This window comes from Pan paniscus, chromosome 1 (assembly GCF_029289425.2).
Source record: "Pan paniscus chromosome 1, NHGRI_mPanPan1-v2.0_pri, whole genome shotgun sequence".
Classification (NCBI taxonomy): Eukaryota; Metazoa; Chordata; class Mammalia; order Primates; family Hominidae; genus Pan; species Pan paniscus.
In genome coordinates this window covers 213,562,572-213,582,878 of record NC_073249.2, presented here as the reverse complement: position 1 = coordinate 213,582,878, position 20,307 = coordinate 213,562,572, and the positions used below count along the sequence as shown (strand labels likewise).

The 20,307-nt window shown below is 44.8% G+C and overlaps 1 protein-coding gene across 2 annotated transcripts; it reads right to left on the bottom strand.

The window, feature by feature from the left end:
* Positions 1 to 13,101: 13,101 nt before the first annotated feature.
* Positions 13,102 to 18,341, bottom strand: LOC129392976 (PRAME family member 1). Of its 2 annotated transcripts, XM_055098040.3 has the most exons (4): positions 18,264 to 18,341; positions 16,223 to 16,534; positions 15,233 to 15,811; positions 13,102 to 14,286 (listed from the first exon to the last, which is right to left on the bottom strand). In XM_055098040.3, the coding sequence occupies exons 2-4, from the start codon at positions 16,507 to 16,509 to the stop codon at positions 13,728 to 13,730; spliced, it is 1,425 nt and encodes a 474-aa protein (XP_054954015.2). In that variant the 5' UTR covers positions 16,510 to 16,534; positions 18,264 to 18,341; the 3' UTR covers positions 13,102 to 13,727. The 2 variants fall into 2 exon arrangements, with proteins under 2 accessions (XP_054954015.2, XP_054954019.2); XM_055098044.2 differs by lacking the exons at positions 15,233 to 15,811; positions 16,223 to 16,534; positions 18,264 to 18,341 and adding an exon at positions 14,760 to 14,887 and having other exon boundaries at positions 13,494 to 14,286.
* Between the last annotated feature and the right edge of the window lie 1,966 nt (positions 18,342 to 20,307).

Sequence of the window (20,307 nt, the reverse complement as noted above, 5' to 3'; positions counted from 1 at the left end):
CACAGTGATCCTCGGTCAAAAAAATCTCACATTGTCCAGGGCTGAGGATTGTCAGGTGGCGCTGAAGGGGGAGACTCTGGGGAAAAAACAGAGAAGATTTTGGTACATTTCACACTCTCAACGCCCAGTGCTTCCCCCTTCCTGTTAGTCAGGCGTGGTTCCAGGATAATCACTTGAACCCAGGAAGCAGAGGTTGCGGCGAGCTGAGCTACAGCCATTGCACCCCAGGCTGGGTGGGCAACAGGAGCGAAACTCTACCTCAAGAAACAACAACAACAAGAACAACAACAAGAAAACTTCCACTGAGTGCCTGGGTCGTGCCGCCTGCTATTCTGGGTGCTGCTGAGAAAGATAAACAAGACGCAAGGCAGCTGGAAAATGAGCTCAGCAGAATATACCTGGCTCAGAACTGCAGTGCAGATCAGAAAAAGAATGCCTGTGCAGGATAAAACACGAACAGCCATCTTTTCTTTTCTTTTACTTTTTTTTTTTTTTTTTTTTTTTTGGTTTCTTCTTCTTTTTAAAGTCAGGGCCTCACTCTGTTTCTAAGACTGGTGTGCAGTGGTGCAATCTCAGCTCACTGCAGGCTCGGCCTCTCAGGCTGAAGCGATCCTCCCATGTCAGCCTCCCAATTTGCTGGAAATACAGGTGTGTGCCACCATGCCTGGCTCATTTTGTTTATCTTTTGTAGAGACGAGGTCTCACTGTTGCCCAGGCTGGTCTTGAACGCCTGTACTCAAGTCATCCTCCCAATTTGAGCTCCCAAAGTGCTGAGATTACAGGGGGGAGCCCCATGTCCTGCAAAGCCATCTTCATAATCCATGTGGAAAATGATGGTTATCCCAAATCCTTTCATCACTCTTTGTCAGAACATTCACTACTCTCACTGCCAATTAGAAATGTACAGGAGAATGAAAGAAAAAAGTTAATATTGTCCAGGTGCGGTGGCTCAGCCCATAATCCCAGCACTTGGGAGGCCAAGGAGGGCAGATCACCTGATGTCAGCAATTCATACCAGCCTAGCCAACATAGTGAAACCCCATCTCCACAAAAGTAGAAAAATTAGGTTGGCGTGATGGCAGGTGGCTGTAATCCCAGCTACTCAGGAGGCTGAGGCAGAAGAATCTCTTGAACCAGGGAGCCGGAGGTAGCAGTGAGCCGAGATTTTGCCTTTGCACTCCAGCCTGGGTGACACAGTCAGACTCCATCTTAAAACAAAACAAAAAGAAGTTAATATTTATTAAGTGCACCGTAATTCAAAACACTAAGAATTCAAGTGCTTTATTTCCTTGGAAAAACTCACCAAGAGGCGTTAAAACGGTGATGGCCTTCCCCACAGCACAGCACAGAGGAGGCAGCTGACATCTTCCAGGCCTTGGGGCACTGTCTTGCTTCTTTCTAAGTGGGGATCCGCTCCCAACACACTCTCCTTTGTGCCCCTCAGGCCATGAATATCTCTGAGGTCTGTGAGTGCGAGGTCTCTTGCTGGTGGCGTTCCTTCCTGTTTCTTGGGACTTTCTTTTTTGGTGGGTCTCTTGGCATAAGGAATGTGAGCCTGGTGAGAACAGGCTGGACTCTGCATCAGGACACAGAGGCCCTGGAGGGGCAGACAGTGGAGCAAGCAGGGGCTGAATTTACCTGCTTTTTACTCAAAGGAAGCCCCTCACCACTGTCTTCCCTGCCACAGCAGCTCCAATAAAAAGAAAAAAGGTGTTAACTCAGCACATTCCCTGGAACAGCAAGAAGAAAACATCCCTCTTGGTATTCGTATAAGTATTAGGACTAGTGTTAGCTGGTTTCTCTCTCCTTTTGACATAATAACTCAAGGTACCCTGGGGATCTCAAGTGCATGGACCAGTGAGTCTCAAGGAGTTTGTTCTTTGGATATGAACCCATGGGAAGTGGATGTGTATTCCGTGGCCAAAGTCACTGGCCTCTTTTATTAGAGGAGACAGAAGTGCCCAGGAACCACCCCCAGGCCTGTGCTTCCAGGGACCGCTCTCTCTCTTTCCATGTGCATGCCTGAGACGGTTCTGGGTCTTCACTCATCACCATTTGCTCTTATAGAGTTGATGCATCTACTGTATACTTGCAGGGGACCTGGTGAAGAAAGAAATCCAAGAACCCACGTGGGTCCACATAGAGTGAGGTTGCCTCCAGACAGGCACAGGAACCCCGAGCCTCTTAGCCACTGCCAGAGCCTGAGACTGGGGCACTCACATGCAGACAAATGCATGGGACTTTAGAAGAAGCAGGGTTGGAGGGAGGAGAGGAGGGCATGGATGGAACGCATGGGTCACTGGAAGCTTCAGGGCCTGAGGCACTTGGGAGGGGGAAGGCATCATCAACAGAAAGGTCAGAGCTCCTTCCATGCCCTGAGGTCACAGCGGGTGTCCTTCTCTCCCAGCTCCTCCCTGGGCTCTTGTGTCTGGAGTCAGGGCTGGCTCAGCTGGGGTTCTTTGGTGAGTGGGAAGGACATAGGGCACTCAGGGTCACAAGTGCAACTTTTAAAATGATACTCAAATGAGAGGTTTCACACAGTGGCCTCCTGTCCACAGATCCCATGTCTTCTTGCTGGACTCCTGGGGGATTTGCCCAGCCAGGGACATGAGGTATTTTACATTTATCTGCCAAGTGCAAAACATCTTGATCTATATGAGGCCAGCTCCATCCTGGAGGGTTGTGACTTTCTAAGTGCTCACACCACATACACATATATGTACATACCATGAAGTCATTGCAGAGATGCCCTCTGGGCCTGGGGTTCTCTCACAGAACCCAGTTGATAAAAGCCTCCCTTCCACTCACCTGAGACCTAGAGACATCAGCCACCCCCTGCCCCATTCACCCAGCATTTTTCCTAAAGTGGAAACCAACTCAGAACGCACATAAATGAACACAGCCTCTAACTCATGGACTTAGGGGGAACAGACAGAATGAGAAGACCAGGGTTGAAAGTGGCATGTCGTGAAGTGGCACAGGCAGATGAGGCTGGAGAGGTGCAGTCAGAGGCAGGGGTGGCCCAGGAGTCATTGGCAGTTTTGGACTGGGGTGGTGAGGCCACCTGAGGCCTGTTTTCCAGTTCCCCATTATGGCCCGGAGGACTTTGATCCCTGAGAGAGGTAACCAGGAGGCAGGGGCAACAATAAGGTGGCCACTGCAATGCCCAGGCAGGAGGTCTTGGCATCACCTGGTGTGGCTGCAGACAGCCTGGGGACATCCTGGAGGTAGAGTCAATGTGACTTGCTCTTATGGTTTCAGGAGTGGGTGTGAGACCTGAGGAAAAGCGATGGGTTGACGGCACCTCCTAGAGTTTGGTCTTGACTCAGCGAAGTTGGGAAGAGTAAGTGAAGAGCCAACATGAAGACAACGACTCAAGGTCTTTGTAGGACATTTTAAATTCAAGGCATTTATGTTATTGAGAGAAAAAAACCCAAGAACAATATAACACTCATGAAATAACCCTGTTCAATAAAATTGTAAAGGTGTATACAATTTATTCATTCTTAGGACTCACACGATAGATGTTCCCAGATGCTTCCCATGGACTATATATCCTGCTGGTGTAGGTGGGAGTAAGGTGAGAGCCAGGATTCCAATCCCAGCAGTTTTCAAATCCCAGACCTTCAACTAAGGTCAACCTCAGATCTGGAAGAGGAAAGAGGTGCAGTTTCTTTTCTAATTCCATCAGGATCATTCTGGGTCTGGCCACAGGGCACACTGCACTGTTCTCCCATCTCAGAGGAGAGGGTGGGATCCCAAAAGCCAAATGTGTCCAGTTATGTGTTGGCATAATGTTTTAAAAAACAGAGTTTCAGTTAGAAAGGAGGAGTGAGTTGAATATCTATAGCATAGTAAGGTGACTATAGTTAGTAATAATATATTATATAATTGAAAATACTGAGACAGTAAATTTTAAATGTCTCCCCATAAAAAGAGTAAGAATGTGAAGTGGTAGGAATGCCAAATAGCTTGATTTCACTATTCCACATTGTAGAGTATGAATATATCGAAACATCATACTGTACCCCATGAACAGATACAATTTTTATTAATAAAATTTTTATAAAATAGACGAAAAAAACCTTATGGGCATCACATAGGAATACCAGTGATTGGTCTCAGGAAGACGGAAAACTGCAAAGATAAAATAAGAACTCAGCAAAGGAACACAAGGTAAAACAAAACTCAATATAAGAGCCAGAAAATGGCAAAAGTCCCGGTCAGAGTGACTTGTCCAAGATTCTTCCAAAGAAACCCAAAGAAGGAAGAAAGGGGTGGTAATTTCAAGTCTCTGAAATCCTCTGCTTTCCTGGAATATCTAATGACTATTCTACCTGCTAATTAAAGAAACACTCCTGTCAATATTAGACAGATCAATGAGACAGAAAATTAACAACGATATTCAGGACTTGAACGCAGCTCTGGACCAAACAGACCTAACAGACATCTACAAAACTCTCCACCCCAAATCAACAGAATATACATTTTTCTCAGCACCACATCACACTTATTCTAAAATTGACCACATAATTGGAAGTAAAACACTCCTCAGCAAATGTGAAAGAATGGAAATCATAACAAACAGTATCTCAGACCAAAGTGCAATCAAATTAGTACTCAGGATTAAGAAACTTACTCAAAACTGCACAACTACATGAAAACTGAACAAGCTGATTCTGAATGACAACTGGGCAAATAACAAATTTAAGGCAGAAATAAATAAGTTCTTTGAAAACAATGAGAACAAAGACACAATGTACCAGAATCTCTGGGACACAGCTAAAGCTGTGTTTAGAGGGAAATTTATAGCACTAAATGCCCACAGGAGAAAGGAGGAAAGGCCTAAAATTGACATTGCAATTAAAAGAACTAGAGAAGCCAGAGCAAACAAATTCAGAAGCTATCAGAAGACAAGAAATAACTAAGATCAGAGCACAACTGAAAGAGATAGAGACATGAAAAACCCTTCAAAAAATCAATGAATCCAGGAGCTGGTTTTTAGGAAAAGATCAACAAAATAGACCACTAGCCAGATAAATTAAGAAGAAAAGAGAGAAGAATCAAACAGACACAATAGAAAATGGTAAAGGGGATATCACCACTGATCCCAGAGAAATACAAACTACCATCTGAGAATCTATAAACACCTCTATGCAAATAAGTTAGAAAATCTAGAAGAAATGGGTAAATTCCTGGACACATAGATGCTCCCAAGACTAAACCAGGAAGAAGTCAAATGCCTAAAGAGACCAATAAAAAATTCTGAAATTGAGGCAATAATTAATAGCCTACCAACAAAACAAAGTCCAGGACCAGAAGAATTCACAGTCAAATTCTACCATTCCTCTGAAACTATTCCAAACAATAGAAAAAGAGGGTCTCCTCCCTAACTCATTTTTATGAGGCCAGCATCATCCTGATACCAAAACCTGGCAGAGATACAACAACAAAAAAGGAAACTTCAGGCCAATATTCCTGATGAACATCGATGCAAAAATCCTCAATGAAATACTGGCAAACCGAATCCAGCAGCACATCAAAAAGCTTATCCACCAAGATCAAGTTGGCTTCATCCCTGGCATGCAAGGCTGGTTCCACTTATGCAAATCAATAAACGTAATCCATCACATAAACAGAACCAATGATAAAAACCACATGATTATTTCAATATGTGCAGAAAAGGCCTTCGATAAAATTCAACACCCTTTCAGGCTAAAAACTCTTCATAAACTAGGTGTTGATGGAATGTATGTAAAAATAATAAGAGCCATTTATGACAAAGCCACAGCCAATATCATACTGAATGGGCAAAAGCTACAAGCATTCCCTTGGAATACCGGCACACTGCATGGATGCCCTCTCTCACCACTCCTATTCAACATAGTATTGGAAGTTCTGGCCAGGGCAATCAGGCAAGAGAAAGAAATAGAGTATTCAAATAGGAAGAGAGGAAGTCAAATTGTCTCTGTTTGCAGATGACATGATTGTATATTTAGAAAACCCCATCGTCTCAGCCCAAAATCTCCTAAAGCTGATAAGCAACTTCGACAAAGTCTCAGGATACAAAATCAATGTGCAAAAATCACGAGCATTCCTATACATCAACAATAGACAAACAGAGAGCCAATCATGAGTGAACTCCCATTCACAATTGCTAAAATAAAATAAAATACTTAGGAATACAACTTACAAGGGATGTGAAGGAGAACTACAAACCACTGCTCAATGAAATAAAAGAGGATACAAACAAATGGAAGAACATTCCATGCTCATGGGTAGGAAGAATCAATATCGTGAAAATGGCCATAATGCCCAAAGTAATTTATAGATTCAATGCTATCCCCATCAAGGTACCATTGAGTTTCTTCACAGAATTAGAAAAACTACTTAAAACTTCATATGGAAGCAAAAAAGAACCTGTATACACAACACAATCCTAAGCAAAAAGAACAAAGCTGGAGGCATCATGCTACCTGACTTCAAACTATACAACAAGGCTACAGTAACCAAAACAACATGGTACAGTTATCAAAACAGATATGTAGACCAATGGAACAGAACAGAGGCCTCAGAAATAATGCCACACATCTACAACCATCTGATCCTTGACAAACCTGACAAAAGCAACCAATGGGGAAAGGATTCCCTATTTAATAAATGGTGTTGGGAAAACTGGCTAGCCATATGCAGAAAACTGAAACTGAACCCCTTCCTTTCACCTTATACAAAAACTAACTCAAGATGGATTAAAGATTTAAATGTAAGACCTAAAACCATAAAAACCATAGAAGAAAACCTAGGCAATACCATTCAGGACATAGGCATGGGCAAAGACTTCATGGCTAAAACACCAAAACCAATGGCAACAAAAGCCAAAATTGACAAATGGGATCTAATTAAAATAAAGAGCTTTTTCACAGCAAAAGAAACTGTCATCAGAGTCAACAGGCAACCTATAGAATGGGAGAAAATTTTTGCAATCTATCCATCAGAGAAATGACTAATATCCAGAATCTACAAGGAATTTAAACAAATTTACAAGAAAAAAACAAACAACCCTGCCAAAAAGTGGGTGAAGGATACTAACAGGCAATTCTCAAAAATAAAACGTTTTTCCAGCCAACAAACATATGAAAAAATGCTCATCATAACTGGTCATTTGATTTGCATTTCTCTAATGCAAATCAAAACCACAGTGAGATACCATCTCAGGCCAGTTAGAATGGTGATCATTAAAAAGTCAGGAAACAACAGATGCTGGAAAGGATGTGGAGAAATAGGAACGCGTTGACACTGTTGGTGGGAGTGTAAATTAGTTCAACCATTGTGGAAGACAGTGTGGCAATTCCTCAAGGATCTAGAACCAGAAATACCATTTGATCCAGCAATCCTTTTACTGGGTATATATCCAAAGGATTATAAATCCTTCTACTATAAAGACACATGCACAAGTATGTTTACTGCAGCACTATTCACAACAGCAAAGACTTGGAACCAACCCAAATGCCCATCAATGATAGACTGGATAAAGCAAATGTGGCACATATACATCATGGAATACTATGCAACCATAAAAAATAAGTTCATTTCCTTTGCAGGGACATGGATGAAGCTAGAAACCATCATTCTCAGCAAACTAACACAGGAACAGTAAACCAAAACACCTCATCTTCTCACTCATAAGTGGGAGTTGAACAATGAGAACTCATGGACACAGATAGGGGAACATCACACATCAGGGCCTCTCAGGGTGTGGAGCACTAGGAGAGGGGTAGCATTAGGAGAAATACCTAATGTAGATGACGGGTTGATGGGTGCAGCAAACCACCATGGCATGTGTATACGTATGTAACAAAACTGCACGTTCTGCACATGTATCCCAGAACTTAAAGTGGAAAGAAGAAAGAAAGATAGAAAGAGAGAGAGAGAGAGAGAAAGAAAGAAAGAAGGAGAAAGAAAGAAAGAAAGACAAGACAAGACAAGACAGGGGAGGGGAGGGGAGGGGAAGCAAAGGGAAGGGAAGGGAAGGGAAAAGAAAAGAAATACCCATAAAATAGGAAAGCTGGCTGGTCACAGGAGAAGCATGAAAATATCAAGCAGTGATTTCATACAGCAGCAAGAAAAGAGCTTGTAAAATTAGCTACAAGAATAAGGATAAGCCTTGACCAATAAGACCCAAACAAGCAGGACGGGGCTAAGCTGGCTGACACTGAATTGGTCAGACATGGCACTGGGTTTGACCCTTGCCCTACCCCAGGCCTAATTATACACCCATTATGACAGTAAATCACACACCAGCGCCAGGACGGTTCTGAGAATGCCCACATTTAGTATAAAAATAGGTGACACCTAGCCAGGCCCAGTGGCTCATACCTGTAATCCCAACACTTTGGGAGCCCAAGGTGGGTGGATCACCTGAGGTCGGGAGTTTGAGACCATCCTGACCAACATGGAGAAATCTCGTCTCTACTGAAAATACAAAATTAGCCGAGTGTGGTGGCACATGTCTGTAATCCCAGCTACTCCAGAGGCTGAGGCAGGAGAATTGGTTGAACCCAGGAGGCAGAGGTTGCAGTAAGCCAAGATCATTGCACTCCAGCCTGGGCAACAAGAGCGAAACTCCATCTCAAAACATAAATAAATAAATACCTACATACATAAATACATAAATAAATAATAGGTGACACTTCAGTTCTAAGAAAACTTCACCATTTTTTTTTTTAAATCCTAACGATTATTTCAACCTCTCCTTAGAGATCCTATAAAATTAGAAACCCAAACTCCCTTCTACACAACTCAACTCTCCTGAATTGGCCCTCTCTTGAGTATCTACCTTTGCTTTGCAATAGACACTTCTTGCCTTTTGCTTCATTCTGCCTACTTCCTAAACTCTTTCTTGCAGCGATGACAAGAATGTGGACACTGGTTGGTGATTGAGTCTCTGGGTACCTGGAGATGACCTAATCACTATGGCAATAGTCAGAGTCTAAAAATCACACCGGATATTACAATTCACTGTGGTTTTTCTTGGGGGAAAAATCCAGTAACTTTGGCCCCATTTCTCCAAAGGGCATCACTCAGCACAAACTGATAAGCAGCAGTTCTACCACTGGGTTGTAAGTAAATGGCTTTATTTCTGGGTTCTCTATTCTGTTCCATTGGTCTATGTCTTGACCTTCATACTGGCACCATGCAGTTTTGCTTACTATTGCCTTACCATATAAATTGAAGTCAGGTAATGTGATGCCTCCACATTTGTTCATTTTGCTTAGGATTGCTTTGGCTCTTTAGCCTCTTTTTTGGCTCCAAATGAATTTTAGGATTCTTTTTGTAATCCTGTGGAAATGATGTTTGTATTTTGGTGTATGCAATTTTTAGATTGATGTTTGATGTTTGCAATTTTTAGATTGCTTTGGGCAGTGTGGTCATTTTCACGATATTGTGTCTGTCAATCCATCAGCATGGGACGTTTTTCTTCTTTTTTGTCATCTATGATTTTTTTCAGCAGTGTCTTGTAGTTCTCCTTGTAGAGATCCTGTACCTAATGGTTAAGTGTATTCCTAGGTTGTTTTTGTTATTGTCAGTTTTTGTTGTTGTTTTGCAACTATTGTAAAGGGATGGAGTTCTTCATTTGATTCTCGGCTTGCTTGTTGTTGGTATAAAAGGGTGTTACTGATTTGTACATACAGATTTTGGACCTGAGACTTAAGTGAATTCATTTATCTCATCTACGAGTCTTTTGGTGGAATCTTTCAGGTTTTCTAAGCACATACGATCATATCATTGGCAAACACAGGTAGTTTCACTTCCTTCTTTCCAATTTAAATGTCCTTTATTTCTTTTGCTTACCAGATTGCTCTGACAAAAACTTTCAGTCCTATGTTGATTACAAGTGGATAAAGTGAGCATTTTTGTCTTCTTCTGGTTCTTAGTGGGAATACTTTCAACATTTCTTCATTCAATATGATGTTGCATATGGATTTGTCATTTTTGGCTTCTATTATTTTGATGTATGTTCTTTCTAGGCATAGTTTGTGTAAGTGTAGTCCATTATTTTACAAGCTTAGATTTGTATTCTGTTTTACCTGAGTTCGTTCTGAGATTTGGCATCTATTTTACCTGACATAAGTACAGATGCTCTTGCTGTTTTTTGGTTTCCAGTTGCATGGAATACTTTATTCTACCCCTTCACTTTCCATCTACATGTATCCTTATAGGTGAAGTGAGTTTCTGGAAAACAGCATATAGTAGGGTCTTATTTTTTTACTCATTCAAAGACCCTATGCCTTTCACTTGCAGAAGTGAGATAAATTATATTCATTGTTTTTATTGATAAAGGCTTAGTACTCCCATTTCATTTCTTGTTTTTTTTGGTTGTTTAGAGACTTCTCTCTTCCATACTTTTCTTATTGTCTTTCTTTGTGTTTAAGTAATTTTCTCTTCTGGAATCCTTGGAATGTGACTTTTCTGGCCAGAAACCTCTGTGGCTGGGGGCACCTTTGCCAGAGTTTTGATGGGGTTCACTGGGTTCGTTCTGCCCGTGCAGCCTGGTAGACTATGCTTGACTCATGTTTTAGGCCTGGAGCACATGCCTATTAAGGGCGGGTCAGGGGTAGAGCAGTGAGGGGTGTGTGAGTGAGCAGGGGGTCTGGCCACTTTGAACAGTCACTGGCTGCTGCTGCAGCAGTGGGGCAGGCAGCTCCAGGTGCCAGCACGGGTGCCAGATTTCTTCAAGGCTGCAAATGAACCAGGAACAGCACAAGCAGCTTCCATGGTTGTCACTGGAATACACAGTGACACCAACACTGAAAGCTTGGAAATGCCAGAAACTGCAGAACCCCCAGAAAGGAGTCACAGCCCTGGCTCAGGAAGCTCCCATGTCTGGGCTCCTGGAAGATTAGTAGCTCTTCTCTTTTTCTCTTCACCTACAACTTGGTGAGCAAGGGCTGTGTTTCAGCTTTGTTTGTGTTATTGCTCTTTTAGTCCCACCATTAGGCGGGTCCCAAGTTCTTGTTCGGTGACCAGGAAGAATGAATTATGCAGACAAGTGGAGGGTGAGTGAGATAAAGAGGAGCTTTACTGAGCAATAGAACAGCTCAGAGACCCACAGTGGGTAACTTCTTTCTGCAGCCAGGGTGTCCTGATGAGTGTTCAGCTCTGAGCAGACAGGAGGTGCTGGAGTGGGTGACCCCTCTCTCCTGGCAGGTTATTCCATCATCACCACTGCTCTCAGTAGAGAGGAGGCCCTGGAGTGGGTTGCTGCTCTCTGCAGGAAAGTCATCTCATCATCTCTACAGCTCTCAGCAGAGAAAAAGACCCAGAGTGGGTTGCTTGTCTCTGCAGGAAAATCATCCCAGTAGTGGGTAGTTCCTCTCTGCCACCAGTCTTCTTGATGTTCTCCCTGAGTCTGGGGTTTTTTCAGCATCAGACTGGAGAAAGTATGTGATCATTGGGTCATAGGTGGCCATGAGCAGGCACAGAAAAGGCAATATATGTTCCCATTCTGGTCCGTAGGACTGGTGGCCTAGCCTACGGGCTTCAGGCCCTCCTTGATCAGAAGGTGGAGCCTCACCAGTGACTCTCACCTTCCTGTCCAGGATTCTGCCTCCCTCCCACCACCAACCATGTTGCCCAAGTCACTCGTACCAAGGAGCATCCAAAGACCAGCACTGAACTGTCCACAACCCCCCCTCAGCCCCGCTTCTATACTCATCAGGGCCCAAAGTCCAGAGGGTTCAAGGCAGCCATGGGATGCTGTATCAGCACTGACAAAAATGTTCACAGACCCACCTAGGCTGTGACAGCATCCGGGCTCGACCACAACCACACCCCAAAATTAGAGCAGGTGCCATGAGGGACCAGGCAGTGGGAACAGACACCCTGAAGCTGAAGGAGAAGGGGGGATCTCCTGGGCCCTCAAGAACACTGGGGGACCTCAGTTGGTAACTGTGACCTGGACAGCCTCAGTTGCACCTTTGGAGCTACTGCCCTGCCAACTCGGGAGGACCAGGACTCCCTCTTGTCCCAGGCTCCCATCAGCTCCAAAGTGTACGCAGCCTTGGCTGTGCCCTCTCTCTGTGTTTCCCCACAGAGACGACAGGTGAGATGCAGCTTCACAGCAGCTCTGGCCAACCCCGCACAAACAAACCCAGTGCTCCTGGGTGTGGTTTAACAAGCCCCAACTGTACTCTCATCCAGGAGCTTGCAGGCTAACAGCAGGCAGTGGGCAGTGAGGTAGAGGCAGTGGTGGAGACTCCAGACCTGGGTCCAGGTTCCATTTTGCCATGAGAGGGTGTGGGTGGCACAGCTGGCTGCCTCAGGGTCATGGAGCACAGGCCTGGCTCATGACCCTGCCAAGGCGGGGGGGCCTCCAGGAGTGGTTCATGGTTCCCAGGCCCAGCAATCAGACTCCATGGTCTCCCCTACAGGGGGCAGATCTTGGAAAAACAGCCTGGGGTGGATCCGCATGGAACCTCCCTTCAAGACCCGGGAGCTTGACACTGTTAACAGGATGGGCACAGTGGCCAGATAGCTTGACAGGACCTTGAAGCAGGTGCCACTTTTGCTTCTCACCCTGGCTCCCTGATGGATGGCCCCAGCTCTGTTTTCTGGGCCTGGCATCCACACTTCTTGTGCGAATGGGGCACCACCCCATTCCTATCTTCTCCTTGGGAGAAGGAGAAGGGCACCCCTCTCTGCCCGTCCCTTTGTGCCTGACCGAGCTGCTCCCTGCAGGCAAAAAAGGGAAGAAAAAAACTGATGACTGAAGACAAGTAAAGAATGGGTGGAGATCATCTGCACACCTCTTTTCCCAGCACTTTGGGAGGCCAAGGTTCGTGGATCACTCGAAGACAGGATCTTGAGACCAGGCTGATCAACATGGAAAAACCCCGTCTCTATTAAAAATACAAAAATCACCCAGGCTTGGTGGAATACGCCTGCAGTCCCAGCCATTTGAGTGGTTGAGGCACGAGAATCACTTGAGCCCTGAAGGACAGGATTGCAGTGAGCCCAGATTGCACCATCGCACTCCAGCCTAAATGACAAACTGAGATTTTGTCTCCAAAACAAAAGAACAAGAATGGGTGGGAAATACTCAAAATGATCTAATTTTATTTGGTTGCTTTGATGTTCTACAACTGAAACTCAATCACAGACAAATTAGTATTTTGTTATTTTTCCATCAGTAACTCAATAACTAGAGATTTCTGATGGATAAATTGCACAACAGGTTAAAAGTTTTCATTCAGGTGCTCTTTACTTCTGATATTCCTTGGTAACCATCCTTGCAGGGATAACATTCTCATCACTGTAGAACTTTAGCTTCTCTTTCCGACTCTAGGACACGGGTCCCTGAAGTTCTCATTGATGTCACCTCAACATTTTCCTCCAGCCTTGCCCCCTGCTGTTATGTTTTTTCCCTCACACTGAGCACTTGCCTGTGCTTCCTTTAAGTTGCATGTGGCCTGGACACAGCCACTCATGCCAGTAATCCCAGCACTTTAGGAAGCTGAGGCAGGAGGATCCCATAAGCCCAGCAGTTTGAGACCAGCTGGAGCAACACAGCGAAACCCTGTCTCAAATTGTCTTTAATAAAAATTTTGGAACTATTAAAAAAGGAAATAAGAAAAGAGAAAAATAACTTGCACCTACATAGTAGATTTTAGTGTCCAAGTGCCTGGAAGAGAACTTTAGATTTATCTACCCCGCTAGGCACGCCTTCCCTAGCAGCAAAGATGGAGCTCCAGTTCCTCAGACGGTGATGAGCCACAGGAAGGGCAGGGGGTGGGGCCAATGAAGATCCTCTTGGGCTGCCTGACTTCCCTCAGTGTACACATCAGCTCAGCCCGAAGTGGGGTGAAGATCTCCCAATTGACACAAACCAAGGAATTCAAACTCTCCTCAGGGGCAGGATACGTCTCCAGGCTTAACTTGCTCAGCCCACTGGTGTGGCGCAGCAGGTCCTTCAGGGCGCCCATAGACATACAATTTCTGCCAAAGTAGAAGGTGGTGAGCTGGGAGCAGTGGCTCAGGCCAGGCAGGATGGCACTGAGTTGGGAGTAGTGGATCTGACAGCCCTCCAAGATGAGGGTTTCGAGAGAGGCAGCAATTTTCTCTAGCAGAGCTCCGAGGGGTTCAAGACTGATGCGGAACAGCAGCACGTAGCTGAGATTCAGATGCTTTAGGTAACCGAGGCTTGCGTACTGGGAGAGACACTTCATGTCTTCTTCCAATAGGTAGCCATAAGTTAATTCCAAGTTCTCCAGGGGGTTCTGCAGGCACCTGTGGAGATCAAGAAGTTAGTTCTGGGCAATGGTACCAGTTAGATGAAGGAGGTGGGGAATAACCTCAAGGAAAATACCTGCTTCAACCAAACACAAGTTTGTTGGCACCATCTGATGATTGTCCTCATGCAAGTTGCTGCATGATGAGGACCCTGATCATTCAGGGGCTGTCCCATTTTAGCCTCAGCCCTTTCACCATTGCTTGTGTGATTGGTTCAAGGCCATAAAATCTCTAAAGGCTTTTTTTTTTTCATCTTTTAGCAGAAAACTTCATCTCTGGGCCACAGGTACCCGGTGGGAGATGTGCACAAAGAACTCAACTCAGCAAGGTCTAGGGACATCAGCTAGGGCTACACGTCAGCAGGGGCTCCCTGACATGCCTGCATCTGCAAACCAACTGTCACTTTTTACCACTCTCACGCCTACTCCCTCACCTCCATCCCCGAAGCACGCATTTCCCGTGTCAATTACCTTTCCTGGAGTTCAAAACCTTTTACAAACAGGGAATCAGAGACAGGATCATTCGTGATCACTAAGCCGGTGAGGACAGATGTTCTATTGTGAAATGCACAGGTTTGATGGGCTTTCCCTCTTTTCATACCCTCCTCTATTATCTCTTTGACATCATATCAACTTGAAACACACTTTGTAACAGGAAATTCACACGTGCACCCCCAACAGAGCTGAAACCGCCACTAACTAGCTTGTACATGATGTCCCTCTCTAGCTTCTACCCCAGGTGACCCTTCTGCCCTTATTGGAGCGATCCTGTGATAGCCACTCCAGGACATGGAACACTGAATGGGACAATGTGTTGACATTCTGATGTCCCCTTCACTGTGACGTTGCCACTGGCTGGCACACAGTACACGCCTTCTAATGTTTGCTGTAACAGAACAAGGCTATGCTGTGGTCTGCATAAAAAGTGCATGATCCTTTCTCACCTGATCAGTTGTTCCAGGTGCCCACTGAGGAAGGTGATCAATTTTATTTTAAGCAACTGGAGGTGTTCCAGCCTGAGGAACACAGAGCTGAATTTGGCGACTAACCGTCCTTCGAGTTCATTATCTGACGTGTAATGATGGCACCTGGAGAAAACGAGTTTGCGAAGATTCTTCATCTCCTTCAGGTAACAACGAAGCTTTCTTATCAGACGTGGCCAGGACATGTTGCGAATTTCCAGCTCTTGAATACTATTTAGGTATATTATTTTCAATGACTTTCTGAGATATTTAATCGGCGTTAGATAATTGACCAGCTTACTACAGCACAGGTGTACTAAACCTCTCCTTTGGTAAACCCACTGAAAGAGGTATCTCAGGCATTCATCCTGGGGTATTTCCTTGAGGCAGATGTCTATGAACACCTTTAAGGGCTGGTGCTCTCCCATCCTTGGACAGTCCTCTGCTGTCTGCCTCTTACTCATGGTCTCTGGGAAGCAGGACAGGGCCCAGGCTCCAGGCCATATGGCCCAGAAATTCTCGTCAACATCCCGCAAATCCAGAACTTGAAGTTTCCACCTCCTGTGGGTAAAGTAAGGGAGAGTCTCAGAATTTAGAAGGACCCATCCCTGACCTTTGCTTTCATTCTCATCCCATAAATCAGCTGCTCCTGTCCTCAGTGCTCCCTGTTCTCTTTGTCTTTTCTCAATCCCTGTTCCCTTTTGATTCCCTTTTGATTCTGACTTTTGATTCCCCACTTCTATTCCCTTTACCTTCCACTGAGTAAAGGCAGGTTTCTGTTCCCACAGTGGACCCTGTATGGTGAGCAGTCCTTTTTCTGAGGATCTGGACAATGGCCAAAGCCTCCCTGAGCTTCCTCGCCAACACCATCAGAAGACTCTGGGCTGCACTTGGGTTACTTCTCTGCCTGACCCTGCTGTTCTTTCCCTGGACACCTGAGCCCTATCTACCAGCCCTCCTGGGTCACCTCACCTGGGGCGATCCTTCTGTGTAAGCAGCATATGAAGACCTTCCAGCAATGCTTTTAAGGTCTCCAAATGAAGCGTCTTCATCAGTGATCCCAGAGGGAGGCAGGTGAAGGGCCAGGCCTGCACCATCACCGTCAGAGTCTGGAAGTGTCTCCTGCTGAAGGCCTCCATGAAGAGTGGGAGATAGAGCACCCTGGGCAGCTCCTCCATGGCAGAGATGGACAAGGCCTGGTCTCTCAGCAGGCTCTGCCCTGCCAGCTCCAGGAGTCTGGGTGGGGCCTGGATGCTCATCCTGATAGATCTGCAAGGAAAATCTCTTGAAGACAAATCCAGGGAAAATGTATCACTCTCATGGCAAACACAATCATCTGCTTCTACTGGTACCAGGAAGAATGTCTTCCAAACACCAAGGAGGGAGGGGTCATGGAAACCACTGACTTATTAATTTTCATCCATTGCTCCACTGAATCCCAGAACCACCGGACAGTGCCACTGAGGATCCTGAAAGCCAAGCTCTACCTCTTTGAGGAAAAATTTCTTGTCACTTACCACCCTAAAGCAATGAGAATGAGAGTGTCCTGTGGGCCCAGACAGCCTCCATTCTCAGTTCACACCATAAACATGCTGGGGGAACACTAAAGGGACTCCCTAAAATCGATGCCATTATTTTTTATTTTGAAAATTTTCTACCAGAAATGGACCAGGTGCTGTGGCTCATGTCTGTAATCCCAACACTGCTGGACACCAAGGCAGGCAGATCACTTGAGGTCCGGAATTCGAGAACAGCCTGGCCTACATAATGAAACGATGTCTATACTAAATACAAAAAAAATAAGAATCATTTGACTCCAGAAGGCAGAGGTTGCAGTGAGCCGAGATCGCACCACTGCTCTCCAGCCTGGGTGACAGAGTTGGACTCCGACTCAAACAAAAACAAATTGGTAAATAAATTAATTAAAATGTTAGCCAGGTGTGGTCATGCATGACTGTAATCCTAGCTACTCTGGAGGCAGAGGAAGGAGAATCACTTGAAGCCCAGAGGCAGAGTTTCCAGGGAGCCCAGCTCAGGGCCCTGCACTCCAGTCTGGGTGACACACTCAGAGTACATCGCAGAAAAAAACAAAATTCACTGGAACTGTAAAAGTGGTGTGATGGTATTCCACAGCATTTGGAAGGTATGTATAGAAATGCTAACTGTAGCTGGGCGCGGTGGCTCACTCCTGTAATCCCAGCACTTTGGGAGTCTGAGGTGGGCAGATCTCCTGAGGTCAGGAGTTTGAGGACAGCATGGCCGACATGGCAAAACCCTGTGTCTACTAAAAATACAAAAATTAGCTGGGCATGGTGGTGAGTGCCTGTAATCCAAGCTACTCAGGAGGCTGAAGCAGGAGAATCACGTGTAACTAGGAGGCAGAAATTTCAGTGAGCCAAATCACACCATGGCACTGCAGCCTGGGCAACAATAGGGAAACTCCATCTCAAAAAAAAAATTAACCAGAAACTGTAAAAGTGCTACCATGTTATTCTAGAGCACTGTAACTCTGAGATGAAGGTTCCTATAGACATCACTTCCACATACTCACAATTACCCACTTTTGGAAGGATCCTAGGGGCAAAGATAAATCCCACGATCTGAGCAAAACTGCACTCTTGAGACTGGTGTGTGGGATACCTTTAAGGATTTTATGAAAATGAAAGCATACTTGGAGAATCACAATAACACCAAGTCTATGAACTGTAATTGAAGGGCACAAAAACAAATAACTTCAAATGTCAAGAAATAAAACTTCATCTCACTGTAAATTTTTAATATATTTTTTAAAAACCTGCTTCGATAAGAATTTTAAAATGACAAAAACCAAGCACAAATCACAATCTGATGGATGAAGACAAAACTACATTTAGAGGAAAAATGAAAGCCTAAATCTGTTCATCTCACAAAACAGACAGAAAAATATTCTGTGCCACTTTGGGATGTGTGTCACCGTCCCTGACTGGCTGGCTGCTGATCAGATGGGCATGACCCTAAGAAGGTGGTGACTTACCAGTGCTGGACTCACTTTGCAGAGTTCTGGGACCTCTCAGGGAACCAAGCAGTAGCTCCAGGAATGAGTGCTGTGGGTCTCTTCTGTGTACCCTCAGGAGCTTTTATAGACCTTTCTAACCCCACCCTTCCCTTCTCAATCACCAGCTTCCAATCAGAAAGTGATACCTGATTAGATCTTGCAGTCACACCCAGTTAATCCTGATTAAGTTTTCAGCTTTCTTCTGACTAATTGATTGAATTAGATGCACATTTATGGAAGTAAAAGAATAAATAATAGGGTGAAAGTCCAAAACTCATTCATTCATTTATTCCCCAAATACTGATGAAGTTTGGCTAATACACGACTTTCATAGTGATGTAGGGAAGGGATTAATCTGTTCCTGATATTAGACCAAAAAAAAAAAAAAAAACCTTAAGGTGTCCTTATTGGGGGATGTTTGGCCACATCAAAATTGTCAAAATGTTTCAGAGCTACAACAGCCTGAAGAAGATAGTGATGTCATTCCCAAGAAAACAGAATAAAAAGCTGTGTATATCGAATGGTCACCTGTGTTTTATGCTATCTAACATAGCAGATCATATGCATATTCAGGTAGAAGAAAGGAACCCCTGAGGGTGTGATCTATCTCAAGACTAACTCAAGGCTTCACCGAAGGAAATCAGGACAAAGTGACCAAGTGAGGTGGGGACTGAGCGGAATGAGACTAGGTGTTCTAATGGGAATCTGCGAAGGAAACAAGACAACGTAAAACATGGCGGTTATCTTGTGGGCATCTAGATGTCAGGACTCAAAGTCTTTTGTCAAGATTGAGTTTATTTATTGATTGTTTGTTTGATTTTCAGACTGGGCCTACATCTGTCACTCAGGCTGGAGTGCAGTGGCATGATTTCAGCTCACTGCAACCTCAACCTTCTGGGTTCAAGCGATTCTCTCACTTCTGCCTCCCAAGTAGCTGGGAATTACGGGTGCACTCCAACAAGCCCTACTAATTTTTGTATTTTAGTCGAGATGGGGTTTCACCATGTTGGCCCGGCTGGTCTCAAACTCCTGACCTCAAGTGATCTCCTCACCTTGGCCTCCCAAAAGGCTGGGATAACAGGCATCAGCCATCTCACCCACCCTAGATTGAGTTCAGAAATTAAAAGGAGAATCATCAAAAGAGACAGGGCAGACTTAAACCATAACATTCACTTTGAAAACACAGGGGGCAGGTATAGTCTTGGCCCTACTAGAAGGTAAAGGGTGTTTACCCACAAAAATGATGGGCTCTTCTCATAAAACCAGCTTGCAAAGATGGAATCTAAGAATGTGAGCTGGAGCAGAGGCCAGAGAGAAGATTGGGGCCAGACCTGGGAAGGGAGGCTCTCCCAAGCTGGAAGCCACTCAGGTAGAAACTGTGGGCTCTACAGGATGTGAGAGAGAAATGAACGAGGGTCCATATGTCCGTCATTGTTCTATCATCTGGAAACCTTTCCTTTAGACTCTGGGATCTTCCCACAGTGGAACATTTCCCAGCAACCATTGGCCCCAGTCATTTTCCAGGACTCTTCATCCAAATCTTAATCTCACCCACTCCATTCCTACTCTAATTTGATAATTCATGTTTCCTCCTTCTTAGAGTCCTTTCCTGTCACTAATATTGAACATAGAGATTCTTATCAGAGCATCAACATTAGGCCTACAAAGAAAGCTCAGACCCAGGCACAGTGGCTCATGCCTGTAACATCAGCACTTTGAGAGGTCAAGGTGGGCTGATCATGAGGTCAGTATATCAAGACCATTCTAGCTAATACGGTGAAACTCCGTCTCTACTAAAAATACAAAAAATTAGCCGAGCATAGTGACAGATGTCTGCACTCCCAGCTACTCAGAGGGCTGAGGCAGTAGAATCGCTTAAACCCAGGATGCGAAGTTGCAGTGAGCTGAGATGGCGCCACTGCCCTCCATCCTGGGTGACGGCATGACACTGTCAAAAAGGAACAAAAGAAAAAGCAAGCAAGCATGCAAGAAAGAAAGAAAGAAAGAAGGAAGGAAGGAAGGA